General features: G+C 44.6%; 4 protein-coding genes across 4 annotated transcripts; 2 read left to right on the top strand and 2 right to left on the bottom strand.

Annotated features, from left to right (window-relative positions):
• Positions 1-496: 496 nt before the first annotated feature.
• On the top strand, positions 497-1,594 carry BYT42DRAFT_548537 (Rtf2 RING-finger-domain-containing protein; the record flags this gene model as incomplete). Its single annotated transcript, XM_051566017.1, has 4 exons — positions 497-619; positions 685-1,041; positions 1,109-1,222; positions 1,292-1,594. The coding sequence occupies 4 exons, from the start codon at positions 497-499 to the stop codon at positions 1,592-1,594; spliced, it is 897 nt and encodes a 298-aa protein (XP_051420721.1).
• Positions 1,595-1,737: 143 nt separating this feature from the next.
• Positions 1,738-7,378, bottom strand: BYT42DRAFT_581266 (uncharacterized protein). Its single transcript, XM_051569598.1, has 7 exons — positions 5,920-7,378; positions 4,755-5,857; positions 4,282-4,686; positions 4,141-4,226; positions 3,863-4,077; positions 2,528-3,807; positions 1,738-2,468 (listed from the first exon to the last, which is right to left on the bottom strand). Exons 1-7 carry the CDS (start codon positions 7,278-7,280, stop codon positions 1,825-1,827), a joined length of 5,094 nt encoding a protein of 1,697 aa, XP_051420720.1. The 5' UTR covers positions 7,281-7,378; the 3' UTR covers positions 1,738-1,824.
• Positions 7,379-7,859: 481 nt separating this feature from the next.
• BYT42DRAFT_78840 (cytochrome C1 family-domain-containing protein) lies at positions 7,860-9,827 on the bottom strand. Its single transcript, XM_051572834.1, has 7 exons — positions 9,632-9,827; positions 9,328-9,363; positions 9,059-9,216; positions 8,786-8,969; positions 8,600-8,713; positions 8,155-8,495; positions 7,860-8,082 (listed from the first exon to the last, which is right to left on the bottom strand). Exons 1-7 carry the CDS (start codon positions 9,698-9,700, stop codon positions 8,070-8,072), a joined length of 915 nt encoding a protein of 304 aa, XP_051420719.1. The 5' UTR covers positions 9,701-9,827; the 3' UTR covers positions 7,860-8,069.
• A 1,806-nt stretch (positions 9,828-11,633) lies between these two features.
• BYT42DRAFT_501317 (iron hydrogenase) lies at positions 11,634-13,260 on the top strand (the record flags this gene model as incomplete). The annotated part of the gene is made up of 4 exons (XM_051564761.1): positions 11,634-12,268; positions 12,338-12,532; positions 12,594-13,094; positions 13,155-13,260. Coding segments are annotated over 4 exons (1,437 nt in total), but the record flags the coding sequence as incomplete, so codon positions are not given.
• Between the last annotated feature and the right edge of the window lie 1,328 nt (positions 13,261-14,588).

Below are 14,588 nucleotides of genomic sequence, written 5' to 3'. Positions count from 1 at the left end.
TCTGTTTTTTAATCTTCACAGTTTCTTGGCTTCAGCTTCCAAGACTTTTTTGGCGGCATAAGAATGGGATAGCCCAAAAGCAGCTTCGGAAAGAAAAAAGTATCCCAGGTAGATTTGCTTCGCAAAGAGTACTATGAGACGAGGTACTATGAGTTCAATGTTTTTTTTATTGATGTATTGGTGCCATAGATCAGGTTTCGTGATTCTGTATTGTAAGCATAGTCGATGGGTACTTTGCATATTTTCTAATTGGTGCCTGAAGCAGTAAAACTGGAATATGAACCACTGATAGGCTGTCTCTGCGAACCTGCTTTTGGTGTGCTTGCCCGATCAAGTTCCATATCAAGCAAAGCCAATCTTGTCTGGTCTTCAATTGTTTCGGATGACCAATGACAGCCGTAAATCGACGTGTGACTGCGACTTAATAACTGAAAGATTCGATGGTCATCCAGCATTGCTCCTGCAACTTTTTTGCCTTCTTCCACTTCTGAACGCCATGGGAAACGACGGAGGATCCATTCCTAGACGCATTGAGCTTGTCAAAGAAAAGCAAAAAGACATTCGTCTAAATCCCGATCTTGAACGATTAGCTGCTTGGTTTCACTGCGCCCTGTCAAAGGTAGGATTCATTAACTCTCTCCCTTTTACTGCACATGCACTAATTCGGTGGTTTTCACGATACAGCAACCTTTGGAACCACCCATTGTGGCCGATGCATTAGGGAAATTGTATAATCAAGATGCTGTCATTGAATACCTATTGGATAAATCGGCTTACGGTGATGCCGACAAGATCTGTTCTCACATTCACTCCATGAAAGACACCACCAAACTGAATCTCACACCTAATCCGGCCTATTCGGAAGCAGCTACTGGTGCAGCCACCATGGGCAATCTCGAACAAGACATCAAAGCTCGATTCATTTGCCCCATCTCCATGAAAGAAATGAACGGCAAACATCGTTTCGTCTATTTCGATACCTGTGGATGTGTCATTGCCGAGCAGTCATTGAAGGAAATTCCTAGCAAAGAATGCGTCACTGTAAGTCTTTTAGTACTGAAAGGACGCCTCCAATAGCAGAGACTAATGTGGAATGTTTTGCTTTTAGTGTGGCAAGCCCTTTGAAAACGAAAATGTAATTGTGATTAATCCGCAAAAGGAAGAATTGGAAGGAATGAAGGCGGCGATGGAAGCCAAGAAGGCTAAAGCTAAAGCTGCAAAGGTAAGCTACGCTTGTACTAGGGCGCTGACAGATTTGTGGTTAAAACTAATCAACCTGAAATTTTAACAGAAAGCCAAAAAGGCTGCTAAAGCTGCCATGCCGGAAAGCGATACTTCTGGCGCTGTGTCCCCTCCAAAGGATAAAAAGAGAAAGCATCACTCTGAATCGCCCGAAGGTCCAGGTACTCCGAAAAAGCTAAACACCAGCGGTATTTCGTCGTCTTCAGCAGCGGTGGTTATGAGCAAAGTAGCCCAGGAGTTGGCTGAAAAGCACAAGAAGCAAGAATTATCCAGTGCGGTGAAAAGCATTTACGCCAAGAAGGATGTCAAGGGCAATTACCTCACCATGGGTACATTTAACCGATACGCATAAATATTTTCCTTGGTCCTCTACCGTTTTGCTCTTCCTCCTTTTACCAAAAAGTAATATCCCCGAATTTCGTCAAGCCCAACCATTCATGGCCTCGAGTAATGTTCCTTTCCCCTCTTGTAATTGGCATCTAGTTTTTCCGTCATATACTTTTTATCTATTTTCGCATAGTTTGCATGCTATATACAATAAACTTTTTTTTGCATTCGAAGCTTAGTTAATGAACTCTCCTTTTACATTGGCCGTTGGTCATGTTCATCCTTTTTTTGGACGCAAAGTAGGCCAGACCGAATAATTGAGTCGCGATAGTCTCCGTTGGTCATATCAACTTGAAGTGGCCAGTGGCGAGTACTGTCGATACGAATCGATTTGATTTGACTATAGCTGGGAACCACCGTAGGCGCAATGATGCGATAGTCTTGCAGTCGTCGGCGACCTGAAGGTGGCACTGGGTCTTCATACATGGATAACCACAACGGGATGCTGCACGGTCGACGATCTTTTATGTCAAACGGTATAAGCCATCGTGCATCCACAGCAAACGTCCAGAAATGTCGAAACGCTTGCAGATGGTATCGATTATCCATGGGCGAAGTTGGATAGAAAGGATAGAAAGCCAGCAACAATCCTGCGATCGCTTCATTGTCCGTCTTTAGCGTGTAGCCACCCAGACCGGCAAATAATAACCCCATCGCCATGTGAGTAGACATATGATTGCCGTAACTGACGTCCTTGCTGATGCGATTTCGTAGAACAAGAAGCCGATCCAATAGTTCTCGATTGCCCGTTCCTGCCATCACCATTGCGGCAGCCGTCGTCGTCACATCAACACACGCCTTCACGGCACTTTTAGTGATATTCTGCTGAAATGAAATGGCTAATGTGATAGGCGTAAATAAAAATAATAGCGTTGAGTGAGTATCGAAATGAACATACCTGTGATATTGGATAGTCGCATAAATTCGTCCAAGTGGGACAAGAGACAATTGAATGCTTGTTCGTCCTTTGTTCCAGCATAGCGTAAACCGATGCATAGACACGCACCGGCAATGATGTTGTATTTTGCTTGTTTGCCCATTTCGTAATCCCAATCGCTTGGATCACTGGTATCGCTTCGAAGAAAAGCAGGCAGATGGCTGTAGATATATTCGTCGGCAGGCTGAATACTGCCCCACATAATCAAACTCTTTGCCACCACGCGCAATAGTAACAAATCGGGTCGGATGAAATTGAGGTAAGGACGGGAGGGTAACAGATCGATTTGTTCCGCAACGCGCGCATTTTCAGTCTTCAAATATATGAGTGCCAAAGCCATGGTAGCTCCTGGAGCGGTGACATCCAGATTCACTATCCCGTCTTGGATGAATGTGCTTTTTTGACGTTCTATAGGTACTGCTGAGACTCCGTTCATCAAATAGTAGAGTTTCTCCCTGATTTTCAGATCCGCTAAGCTTGTCGCCGTGTCTCCTTTGCCCAGAGCAATGAGTCCGAGACCATACCCGGCCGCAAGAGCGCAACCTTCGAAATCGGGACTGGCCTCCGACGAATCCGTACTGGCATAACTCTTCAGCTCGTCCATCATGATACCGGCCATATATCGATCACATGTTTCGTAGTAAAGAAGCCCCATACCAACTAATGCTGCCGCTTCCGAGTTTTTGGTTAATCCACGATGCTTGCCGTGGCTAGAAGGAAGAATCGACCGAATGTAGACGGAAAGAAGCTTCACAGCGGGCTGGTTTTTCGAGCCTCGATAGGCCGTGGCTAGTCCGAGAATAAATCCTACGAGCACCAAAGAATTGGACTGCGTCATATAGCGAAACCAACTAACCACTGGCAGTCGTCGAAGGAAACCGTTGAGTCCCAAAGCGAGCAGAAAACCGCCGTGATGGGCTTCGGAATCGTCCGGGCAACAGTAAAGGATCCAGGAAGCATCGATCTGACTGCTAGGTGATATCGCCAAACCAGCAGCCACGCCGTTATGGAACCGACTCCAAACGAAATAATTAGGATTGAAAGACCGTTCATCTAACGTCACGACTGTGCGTAAAGGTAGCAATTTTCCAGATAAACTGATGGGCTCCAAAGGAATTCCTTTGGTCACGTCCGCCTTCAAAGACCCATACGCAAATATCCCTCGACCCATGGCCAACGCTAGCGTTCTTTGCACCAGATTTTCGACGTGGGCCTGATGTTCCGCCGATTGTTGAGCATCACTATCCATTGGATCATCAATAATCCATGATTATATCGACAACTACACCTACTTACTCCAATTCGAGGTTCATAGGAATGGTGTACTCGGGTGTAAAAGAAGCATCCAGACTTTTTCGTACGGTTCCAATGACATTCGTGAACCCAAAGCGCAACTTTTCAGTGTCTACATTGAGAGGAACTGTCTGATCTGAATGATAACTCTTGTGGCGTCGCGATTTGGTGGAACGACATCGGCCCATGAGCTGATGCATATCCAATTTCTTGTCACTCTTAGGAACATGGCGAAAAGTGAATATAGCAACACATATAAAATAGTCATAAAATTTGCTTACCGTTCCCGTTGAAAATCTGAACTTGTTGGTATTCGGATCGCGCACGGTGTCGACCAAATTCAACTGTTCAGCAATATCCTCACGACCTAAGGGGTCTTTTTTTTAATAGCTGATACTTTACAGACAATGAATTACTCTTACCTATGAGCAAGTAGGCAGACTTTGACCAATGCATTGGAGGATTCCATTTAAAATGGTCCAACACCTCAAGCAACGGAGCAGCAATGGTGGATTTCAAATTGTCAAGGTCATCGCGCGTGTATCCAGTCAGAAGCATGTAACGGATCACTTGACCCGGATCGCTGGCATATTTAGCATAGTGCTCGTACAGTTGCCACACCATCTTTACAGTGCGACCGTAGGTGTGGTATCCTATACCCTTGGACGGTTCGGTGTGCTCCATTGCGAATACATTGTCCAGCTGGGGACGAACCTCCGCTTCAGGTGAGATATATTGCAGCCACACTTCGATATTGTATAATAAGACCTTTGACTTTTCATCGACTACCCCGCTCTCTGCATGTGGGTAGTTGATAATTCCATAATCTAAGCACAGCCTAGGGTATTAGAACATTCGTCATCGTGGGCGAGAAAATAAGCCCTATGAAGCTTACATGGTGATGATTCATCCAACTGAATCCCGTGCGATCGATAGTACGACAACCGCGTCATTTGTTGTGTCATGCACGATAATCCTGCCAAAAGACGCCCAATCGATAGCATGTAATGGTGTTTCAATGAACAAATGCGGCAATCTTCGAAAAGGAGGTGCAAGCATCGAATCACGGAATCTATTTGAGACGGTTGCCAATCCTGTCCTCGTTGTTCTGTCTGCCTCAAAGCAAGCGCTTGCTGAATCCATGTGGTGAAATTGATATCGTGGGATGATGGCATTTGTGCGTTGTGTGTTCTTCTGTGTAATTGCTGCGGCAACTTTGTCTGGGAAGTGCAATTGGAGATTAAATTTTCATAAGCTGTTCGCGGGGATCTTGCTTGGGTTAGCTGGATTGGTAGAAAGGAGAGCAAAGTGACAGCGAAAGAGTTCCATTCGACATTATATCGCGACTTGTTGGCTAGCCGGGGCCAGGAATGCTGGTAGCAGAAACGGGTGAAGCGAGACTTCAATGCGTGGAACGCGTTTGGGTCTAAAACACAGGTTAAACCAGCTAGACAGTCTCGTACAAGGATGGTGCGAGGTCGAAAATCGGCTGTGAATCGAAAGGTGGCGTTTGGCGCGAATACGATATTGACCTTGTCGAAAACAGGATCTTTCAATAGAATAATGGTGTTTTCTCGAAGAGGATAAACCGATGTTGTAGCAGAAGAAGATGATGATGTAGATGATGAATGCGCAGTTGAGAATGATGAAGATAGCAATGGATATGTAAAAGGTGATGCGGGAAGATGAATGTCAATAGGAGCATGTTTCAGATCGATATATAAGCTCAGGCGGTGACTGTCTTGTAAAACGAGGATATCGGCATGATCTTGACGAGTGGCAAAGAGAGGCACAGCAGCTTTCGCTGGTATCGTCTCCGAGATCGATCTTCTCTTTCCCTGAGCCAAACCTCCGCGTCCTGGAGCTGTCAAGACGTGTAAATCCACGCACGTCAAGGTATTTCGCATATAATTCATGAGGTAGAGCTTTTCGTGGCCTTCATGATCGTGTGCAATGAAAGAAAACGATTGCTTAAATTCGGTTGACTGCGTGGTGATCCTGTACAGTTGCATTGCATTAAAAAACAGTAACGATTGTCCCTGGACGGTGACCTAACTTACTTGGGTGGATTTTCTCGCCACAGTAATTGTAAGATCAACTTGGTTTCGAGAACTTCTTCTTTTTGGTCGTCTTCTGTCTCATCCCGCGAAGGTACGCCAGCTGATGAACCTTTCTCCAGAATGTGAGCGAGTGAATTTCGTCGTGCTACAGGCGATCGGGATGATGAGGATTTACTGGAGGTAGGACGTGTTTGTTCGGCATGTTCCCGTCGATTGTGATCCGATCTTGAAAGAGGGGATGCTGCGGTTTGACGTGTTTTTCTGGGCGGGGACAGAGATAACCCTGTGGTTTTGCTAGGGTTTTTGGTCGTGGACTGAGGGACAAGTTCCTGAATGGTGAAATATTTCCACAAGGAGTGGGTGTGATCCGCGCGGTTGTAGGTGACAATCAGCGTGATTTGATCGCCCTTTGCAGGAGTGACACCAGCATAGACCAGTTGATGTTCTGAATTAGAGTCATGCAGCTCACTGTTCTTTTCCCGGTCGAAAAACTTCACTTCTTCTATGGGGTGGTCGATGATAGCAAAGGCGGGCGAAGAGAACGACGAAGAGTGGATATTTTCACTGTTATCACGATATTTCTTTTCGAGGATGATTCCGACGTTCATTGCACACGCACGTTGAACTGCAAACGGCAGATTGACAGCGTAAAAGGTACCGTCCATAAAATGAATTTTCATAAAATCCTGAAAAATGATGCACAACGCTTTGCGCAGCAAAGGTTCCCTTGATTGCCCTTCTGACACGTGCTCTGTCAGAGGATCGATCCCTGAAGTTGAACTTTCCCACCATAATTCTTCCTCGTCTTGGGGATGTTTTCGTTTACGGGATTCTCCTGCTCCCAATGCCGTCGACGAGTTTGAAGCAGGGTTGCTGGATGGATTGCCTGATTTGTTCTCGGAATTCGTGGGCTGTTGTTCACTACCGTCGGCTTTGTGACTGAAAGAAGGAAACCAGGCGAACAATGCTAGCTGAACCGGCTGTTTTGTATCTTGGTATTGGAATGCTTTAACGAAGTGGCCTTCTCGACTCCATACTACAGTGGATCCCATCACATAAAGTTCATCTTCAAGGGCCGCGGTAGATGTTTCAACCGACTGATGTCGTGGTATAGCTGCTGCATGAGACACTGGACGTTCGTCGATCCGTTGCGTTATATTCGTCATCGACCGAGTATCTGTCGGAATCAGCACATAATCTGCTGACATGGTCTCGTCGACGAAGCGCGATGGTTCGTGAATCACACCATGGCTTAATCGTTGAAAGTCCAAAACTTCAGAATTGCCGAGACTGACACGCTGATCGTTCCTGCCAATGTACACCTGACCAAATGGCACGAACTTTCGCAGACACGACAGCATGGCGGATCAGAGAAACGAAGAATCTGCAGGAATGCGCAATTCCCAAAAGAACAAAATTTGTGAAAACAAGAGCGGTCACTTTGAATGCTCAATTGCCGCGTCATATGACCGCCGTTGTCTGGCCAACACCGGCATACCGGCATCACTGCGGTCGTCTTTGTTTTCTTGTCATTTGTTACCTTCCTTCCCTTGAGCAAGCTATAAATGCTGCTATAGATCATCATATTGACGGCTATTATCCTGGCTTGGAAAATAGACGACTTATTGCGGTCGCAATACCCTGTTACTGAATGAATGATGCAAATCTGAGCGCGCATATCTGCATTATCGATAACCTCTTTTTTTACTGCTCTTTCGGAAAATGCTTTTACTACACCTTGCAAGATTGAAAGATATAGTGGGTGCAGCACAAAAAAAATCGCGGCACAGCTTGTTTCACGAAACTCGGTTCACAAACAGCAATGTTCTCGGAATAATTGATGCATTATTTTTCAGAATACGCGTCTCTTCCAGAAAGGTTCTCACTCCATTCCTTCTCACTCAATCACACCACGTGTCGATAAATGTTTTCAATTGCACCTATTACAGCAGCACACCTTGGCGATGAACAGATCGGATTAATGGAGTGCATGATGCTGAACAAAAAATTGCGGTAGTCGAGAATAGTTTTACTTCTAAAGAATATGTATTTTGTTCTTTTTCTCCTTTCTCGCTTTTTTTGTGAAAGCCAAAAAGTAGATAACAATCAGAAAAGAATGAAAAAGAAAATAAGTTGGACGAGTATATAATTTACTTGGGAGGGCTAAAAGGAAAATCAAACGTAATCATTAGAAATCATTCGTACAAGTTTTGATTTTTTTTTTTCAATACTTACTTGTAGACGATCTTTCTTGTCTTGATGGGAGCCCACTTGAAGCGCTTGAGCCAGACAGACAACAGTGTCATACCGGTCAAGATGATAGTGGCCTTCATACCCATCTTCTTACGATCATCATGTTCGGGTTCAGCAGCCCAGGACAGGAAAGTTGCGACATCCTTTGCCATCTGGGAGGTAGTAGCAGGAGTACCATCTTCGTATTCAACAAGATCATCGAATAATACACGAGCCATGGCAATAGCACCACCAGGGAAGTAGGGGTTATAGTTCAAACCTTCACGAACTTCAACACCGCCTGGGGGATCCATGTAACCGGTCAAAAGACTGAACACGTAATCCTATAAAAATGTCCCGTCCGTATCAGCGAACAAATCCATTTAAATTATCATCCTCCACCCTCCTTTTTTTTTCCTTTGCTGTATCCGGAATCACAAATACTTACAGCACCACCGTGACGAGCCTTGGTCATAAGGGACAAATCCGGGGGCAAAGCACCAGCGTTACCGGCACGAGCTTGTTCCTCATTAGCATAAGGCTTGGGCATGTAGTCGGAAGGCTAAATCGCATCCACAATAATCTCGTTAACGTCGCGTTCTACCACTGCTCTCCACTTGATCAAAGTTTTTACCTTGCCGGGTCTGTCAAACATGTCACCGTTCTCATCGGGACCATCTTGGTACTCGAATTCTTCGGCCATAGCCTTGACTTCGTCCTCAGTGTGAGAAACACCGATCAAGTTTCTCCAAGCGATACGGTCGAGCGAATGGCAAGCGGAGCAAACTTCTCGGTACACTTGATAACCACGACGAATGCTGCAAGGAAAAAAAATGGCATGGTTAAGTTCAGTGTCAGCCACCGAAAAACATAGGCATCAATTTTTGTGTGACGGTAAGATACGTACGAAGCGTGATCGTAAGTGCTCATAGGGCCACTATGAGGCCATGGGTACTCCGGAGGGTGGAGACCTTCATCGGCCATGTTGGCAGAGACACTGCTATCGACGTACGCATAAGCCAATCCAGTAGCACCAACAATACCAGCGGTCACAGCAGCAATTTGCTTGGAGTTCTACAAAAAAAAAAAAAAACAAAAACATCAATGTCAGCCCAAGAGCAACATTTCGACATGCTACGAGTTTGTCAATTGAGGTCGAAGCTAAACAATACATACAGCAGCAGCAACGGGCTTTGTTGACGCGAAGCGAGCCTAAAAGTCAAAGAAACAACAGGAACATCGTGTATCAGTTGGGTGTTGCAATATGGAAAAAACAATTAAAGAAAACAACGAAAGGTTTCATGACAGGTGGACAATGGGTCGAAATTGAGCAAGTGCAAAATATTGTTGACGAAACTGAATAGTGGAAACCACATGCAGGAAGTGTGCTAAGGTTGGCGAGATGTCCCGCATGTTGACGGCCCTGTCACATCGGTCGAGACGCAAGAAGAAGAAAAAGCGCAATGCGTCTGAAATTTACCTGAACAGCAGGTTTGGCAAGCTGGTTGGCCGTGCGTCTAGTGGCTTGGGAAGCAATCCTAGCGAACATGAGCAGAAGAGTAGGGAGGAGTAGGGGTAATGTTCAGAAAGCAAAAAGAGAGGGAAAGCAGCAGCCGGATTTGTAGCGCGGGCTGAAAAAAAAAAGTTTTGTTGACCAACGTCGGGTGTTTCCAAAGCCCAAATAACATGGATGGCAGGCCTCTTTCTAAAGCCCGACTGATGACGTAGAAAGCCACCACTTGCAAAACAAAGAAAGCCGGCTCGATCTGTTCATTCAAACACAGTTTGCAGATGATGGAAAAACTAGTCAACTCAACTGAGCGGCACCAAAGATAGAAAAAAAAAGAAACTTACTTTATCCGTATTGGCCTTCGGCCTATGTTTGCGAGTTCATGACTAGTGTTTTGATTGGACCGCTGGTATCCTGGCAACGGCTGTCCAGCGACTTGAGGATGGCAGTGGAAAAACGTTGTTGATGAATGTTAGCCTCACAACCGTACGCCATATAATCCACAATCGCGCCGGGCAATGCGAATTTCGGCAATGGAAAATACCTTTGACACGCAGGAACCTGCCGTTTCTGTATCAAGCACTTCGTCTTTTAAATCTTGCACTCGGTCAAGATTATATCCAAAAGTGTTACGATTCAGCAACTCGTAGGATCACAAGTCACTTTCTTTACATGCTCACCCAAGGTGTTTCATGCGTATGAGAAAAAAAAAGAGCAACCCCCCCCCCTATTATTTGTACACTTTTATCATGCGATTGAACGAAAAAGCATCTTGCTGCCATGGTTTTCCACTTTGAAAGAAAAGAGTTGACCATTCATGCTGAGCTTCAGGAACAGAGCAGATTTCATAGGGGTTACTAGGTAGCTGCATCTGCTTCTAATGTTTCCATGGTATAGTGGCAAATAGCTTTCAAAAACTTATTTACCGAGGCTTATCTCGTGTGTTTGACTATCTTTCAGTTGTTTACGTGGCTTCTCAGCTCCATGAGTCTATGCCAAAGATTACGACCTATTACCTCCATACAAACTTGCGAACCGGTCGATATGCCTTCACCGACAAAATGGATGGAGACCAACACCATGTTTTCTGGAGGAGTGCTGTAGCACTTTGTGAAGGATCATATCCATTTTTTCATTATGCTGCTACTTTGTTAAGTTTGCTGTAGTTTGATGTGTACATAATGTTTTATTGCTTGTATGATACATACACATCGAGGATGCAAATTCAGCCCCAAATGACTCGTTTGTTATATCTGGGTAATCGCCAGAAAGATGGTCAATCAGGATCAAAATCATCTGCTCGATTCTATGTAATACATTAACTTTTTCGTCCTCAGACTCTAACTTTATCATGAAATTAAAACAAAAAATCACCCCGTACCTTTGTTTTGTAGCAGGCAACAACAGCTTTTCTCCAGAAATTCATTGGTCAGTTTTTTAATTTTTAAATAAAAAAAAAAATTTGAATCAATTCCGCAGCAAACTGACCCACCACTGCGACAGCCGAGTGCCACGGCGATAACCAATAAGATTAAAAGATTGATGGAAATCCATTTTTGAGGGCCCGTCCCATTCACATGGAACTGCAACGGTTCTTTCGCAAAGACAGTTCACCATGGCTTTCTCCTCGGCATTGTTGTTGACCGATCTCAACGATTACATTGCTCCTTCGCAAGCATGCATTAAACCAGTTGAAATTGAAAAGAAAGAGTTCAATGAACATGTACGTATTTTTCTCTTGCACAAAAATTGGGACGGATCAAAAAAATCAAGGAATCATTATTAATCACGCATTGGCCCCGCATCAACAGACTGAAATCAAAGTCGATACCGACGGTACTTACTATGAAATCTCCCAAGACGGCGGGGGTTCCAAACTAGAAAAGGCTTCAATCACCCTCAACGATTGTTTGGCTTGCAGGTAACACCCATCGATCTTCCACATGTAAGTTCACTTCTAACCGATTGATCTAGCGGTTGTGTCACATCGGCCGAAAGCGTTCTTGTGTCTATGCAATCGAAAGAAGAAGTTTACGACGTTTTAAACGCGAACAAACTGGCTGCTCAAGAGAACCGCATTAACGATCAGCGTATGGTGGTTGTTTCTATCAGCCCACAATCACGAGCTTCTCTAGCCGCCAAGTACAATTTAACGCCTCTGCAGGTGCATCGACGCTTAATTTATTTCTTCAAGCATCATCTGGGCGTTCACCGGGTGTTTGATATTGCTTTTACTCAAGATCTATCATTGGTCGAATCAGCACGTGAGTTTCTGGACCGGTTCCGGCAGTACATGGCCAATGGCGGAGACAAAATGGAGGCGGCCATGCAACAGCAGGATGCGGAAAAGGCGGCCGAGGAAGCAGCAGCGGATGACACAAAACCAAGAGCAAGAGCACGAAGAAGACGGGCTGGTAAACCGGAAAATGGTGATGGAAATGCGACGCAAAGCTTCATGCCCATGCTGGCCTCATCTTGTCCCGGCTGGGTATGCTATGCCGAAAAGACCCACGGTGAAGTCTTGCCACACATTACAGCCGCCAAGAGTCCGCAACAAATGATGGGATCCCTTGTCAAGGATTACTTTGCCGGAAAAATGAATTTGTTGTAAGTAACTATTGGAACAGAGAAGGCCTATTGGATGGACAATTAACATTAAGTTTTGCCTTCTGATAGACCCAATCAAATATATCATGTATCGATCATGCCCTGTTTCGATAAAAAGCTGGAAGCCAGTCGGCCTGATTTTCACCTTGAGCAATATAATACCCGTGAAGTTGACTGCGTGCTAACTACTGGCGAAGTGGATGCCATGATTCAAGAACAGAATGTCGATTTTCGATCATTGCCGGAAGCATCCGTCGACGACATGTAAATGTGGATCTCATCTCGTGGTGGTTCGACGAAAAATGCTCACATTAGTATATTTTAGGTTCAACAAGGTTATGGCGGACCCTGCTACCCAGTTGGAAACAGCCTATGGAATGCCTGGGTCGTCCTCTGGCGGAGCCCTTGAATACATTCTAGGAAGAGCAGCGAGTGAGCTTTTCGGGATCCATGATGTACCGGCCGATCCTTCGGTATCCCCAGGTCGCATCATTGTAAAAACAGGGAAAAATGCGGATGTGCGGGAATACATGCTGCAAGGAGATGATGGTCGTGTTTTACTTCGATTTGCCACAGCTTACGGTTTTCGAAATATCCAAAATATTGTACGAAAAATTAAGACCGGCAAGTGTCAATATCATTACGTTGAAGTCATGGCCTGTCCCGGCGGCTGTGTCAACGGCGGAGGACAATTGCCGCCTCCATCAGGCGTCGAGACTGAAACTATTATCAACGCAAAGGACTGGGTCGCTCATGTGGAGTCCATTTATCGATCCGTTCAAGGCGTGCAACCGGAAGAGAATGAAACGATTAAATCACTATACAAGTATGTTATGAGAAACCATGGACACGCCTGGATAACCCTATTAACTTGCTTGCCTTTTAGTGAATGGATCGGCGATCCTTCAACTCCTCGAGCTACACAATTGTTACGAACACAATATCATGCGGTTACCCAAAATTTGGTCAATCCACTGGCGACCAAATGGTAAAATGTTAACCATTTCATCTCAGTTCCTCACCAAGTCACCGGTTCTCTTCTACTACCTCCAAGAATTCAAGCATCCTTCATAGAATTTCCTTTTGTAATATGTATTTATCTCGTATACTCATCCCCATCAGGCTTGTCTCGGCTTTAAGAATAAATCCTAATCTTGGTGTTGTTGTTCTCAATTGATCAAATTCTATGCACAACTATGATGTTCTTTGATTTTTCAAGTTGGTTGACCAGTTCGGGAGGATCCCTCAATAAGGGACGCTAACAGCAGAAGCTCAATAATATTTACTGTACTCTAAGCGGGTAATCACGTTTCCACCATGACTGAATAATTTTCACAGAGTGGTGCCACCCATGAACACACGCCTTCCAGGCCCCTCTCTTATCGAATTACTATGATACTGTAATGAACCAAAAAAAATTATGCATGGACTTGGCCAGTTCGTTCCCATGGCTTCTTTAAACTTGACTTTTTTTTTCACCCGTCGTTTTCCTTGACGACAACTGTGTATGATTTCCGAGTTTTCTGTGTCATTTTTAGAAAAAGGTTGGTTGCCCGAGGGACCGAGTATCCAGATCAAAAAAAAAAAAAAGTACGGTAAACAAACAGGGATGGGCGTTATCGCCTGATGCCGATAATGATTCGGATCCAGGGAAATGAATGAAACGAAACTTTTAGGTCATATAGCCAATCTAGAATTGGTAATTTGCCGGATGGTTTGACAGCATGACAGGATATTGCCAACACTTTTTTGGAATGTCCGCCCATCAATCCAAGAATTTTTTTGGGGGGGGGGGCATGGATTCGATTAATCCATTTTCATGGCTTCCGCAAATCTGAAATTTTACTTTTTTCGCACCGTTTTTTCCTTTGCCCAGAATAATGGTGGGTTCTCCACTTTCCGCGTCTTTTTTCATCGAGATGGAAGCTTTTTAGAAAAGGTTGGTTTTGCTAGACGTGCCCTTTTTTGGAATCGAGGACCCAGATCAAATAATACGGTAGCCAAATTTGGCCCATTCGTCGTAGACTGAGAAATGGACGTTGTCGACTGTCAATAGAGGGTTCGGATCCAATGAAAATGAATGAAATTAATTGAACCAAACTTTATGCGAAAAAGTTTTTTTCAAATGATGAAAGAATGAATGATAAAACGAAAAAGGGCACCTTCTTTTTTTTCCTCTTTCTTTTTATTTTTACTCTTTTTATCCTACTTCTTTGACTCTCTTACCGCTCGTTTACCAAGTTACTAATATCATCTCTTGCCTTTTATTATTAGCTGGGCACTTGTGGGATGATGGATGACAAGCACTGATAGCACTTTT

The sequence above is a fragment of the Radiomyces spectabilis genome, assembly GCF_025331425.1.
Source record: "Radiomyces spectabilis strain NRRL 2753 chromosome Unknown BYT42scaffold_11, whole genome shotgun sequence".
NCBI lineage: Eukaryota > Fungi > Mucoromycota > Mucoromycetes > Mucorales > Radiomycetaceae > Radiomyces > Radiomyces spectabilis.
Note: the sequence above shows the minus strand (reverse complement) of the source record. Positions and strands in the feature narration are given on the sequence as shown.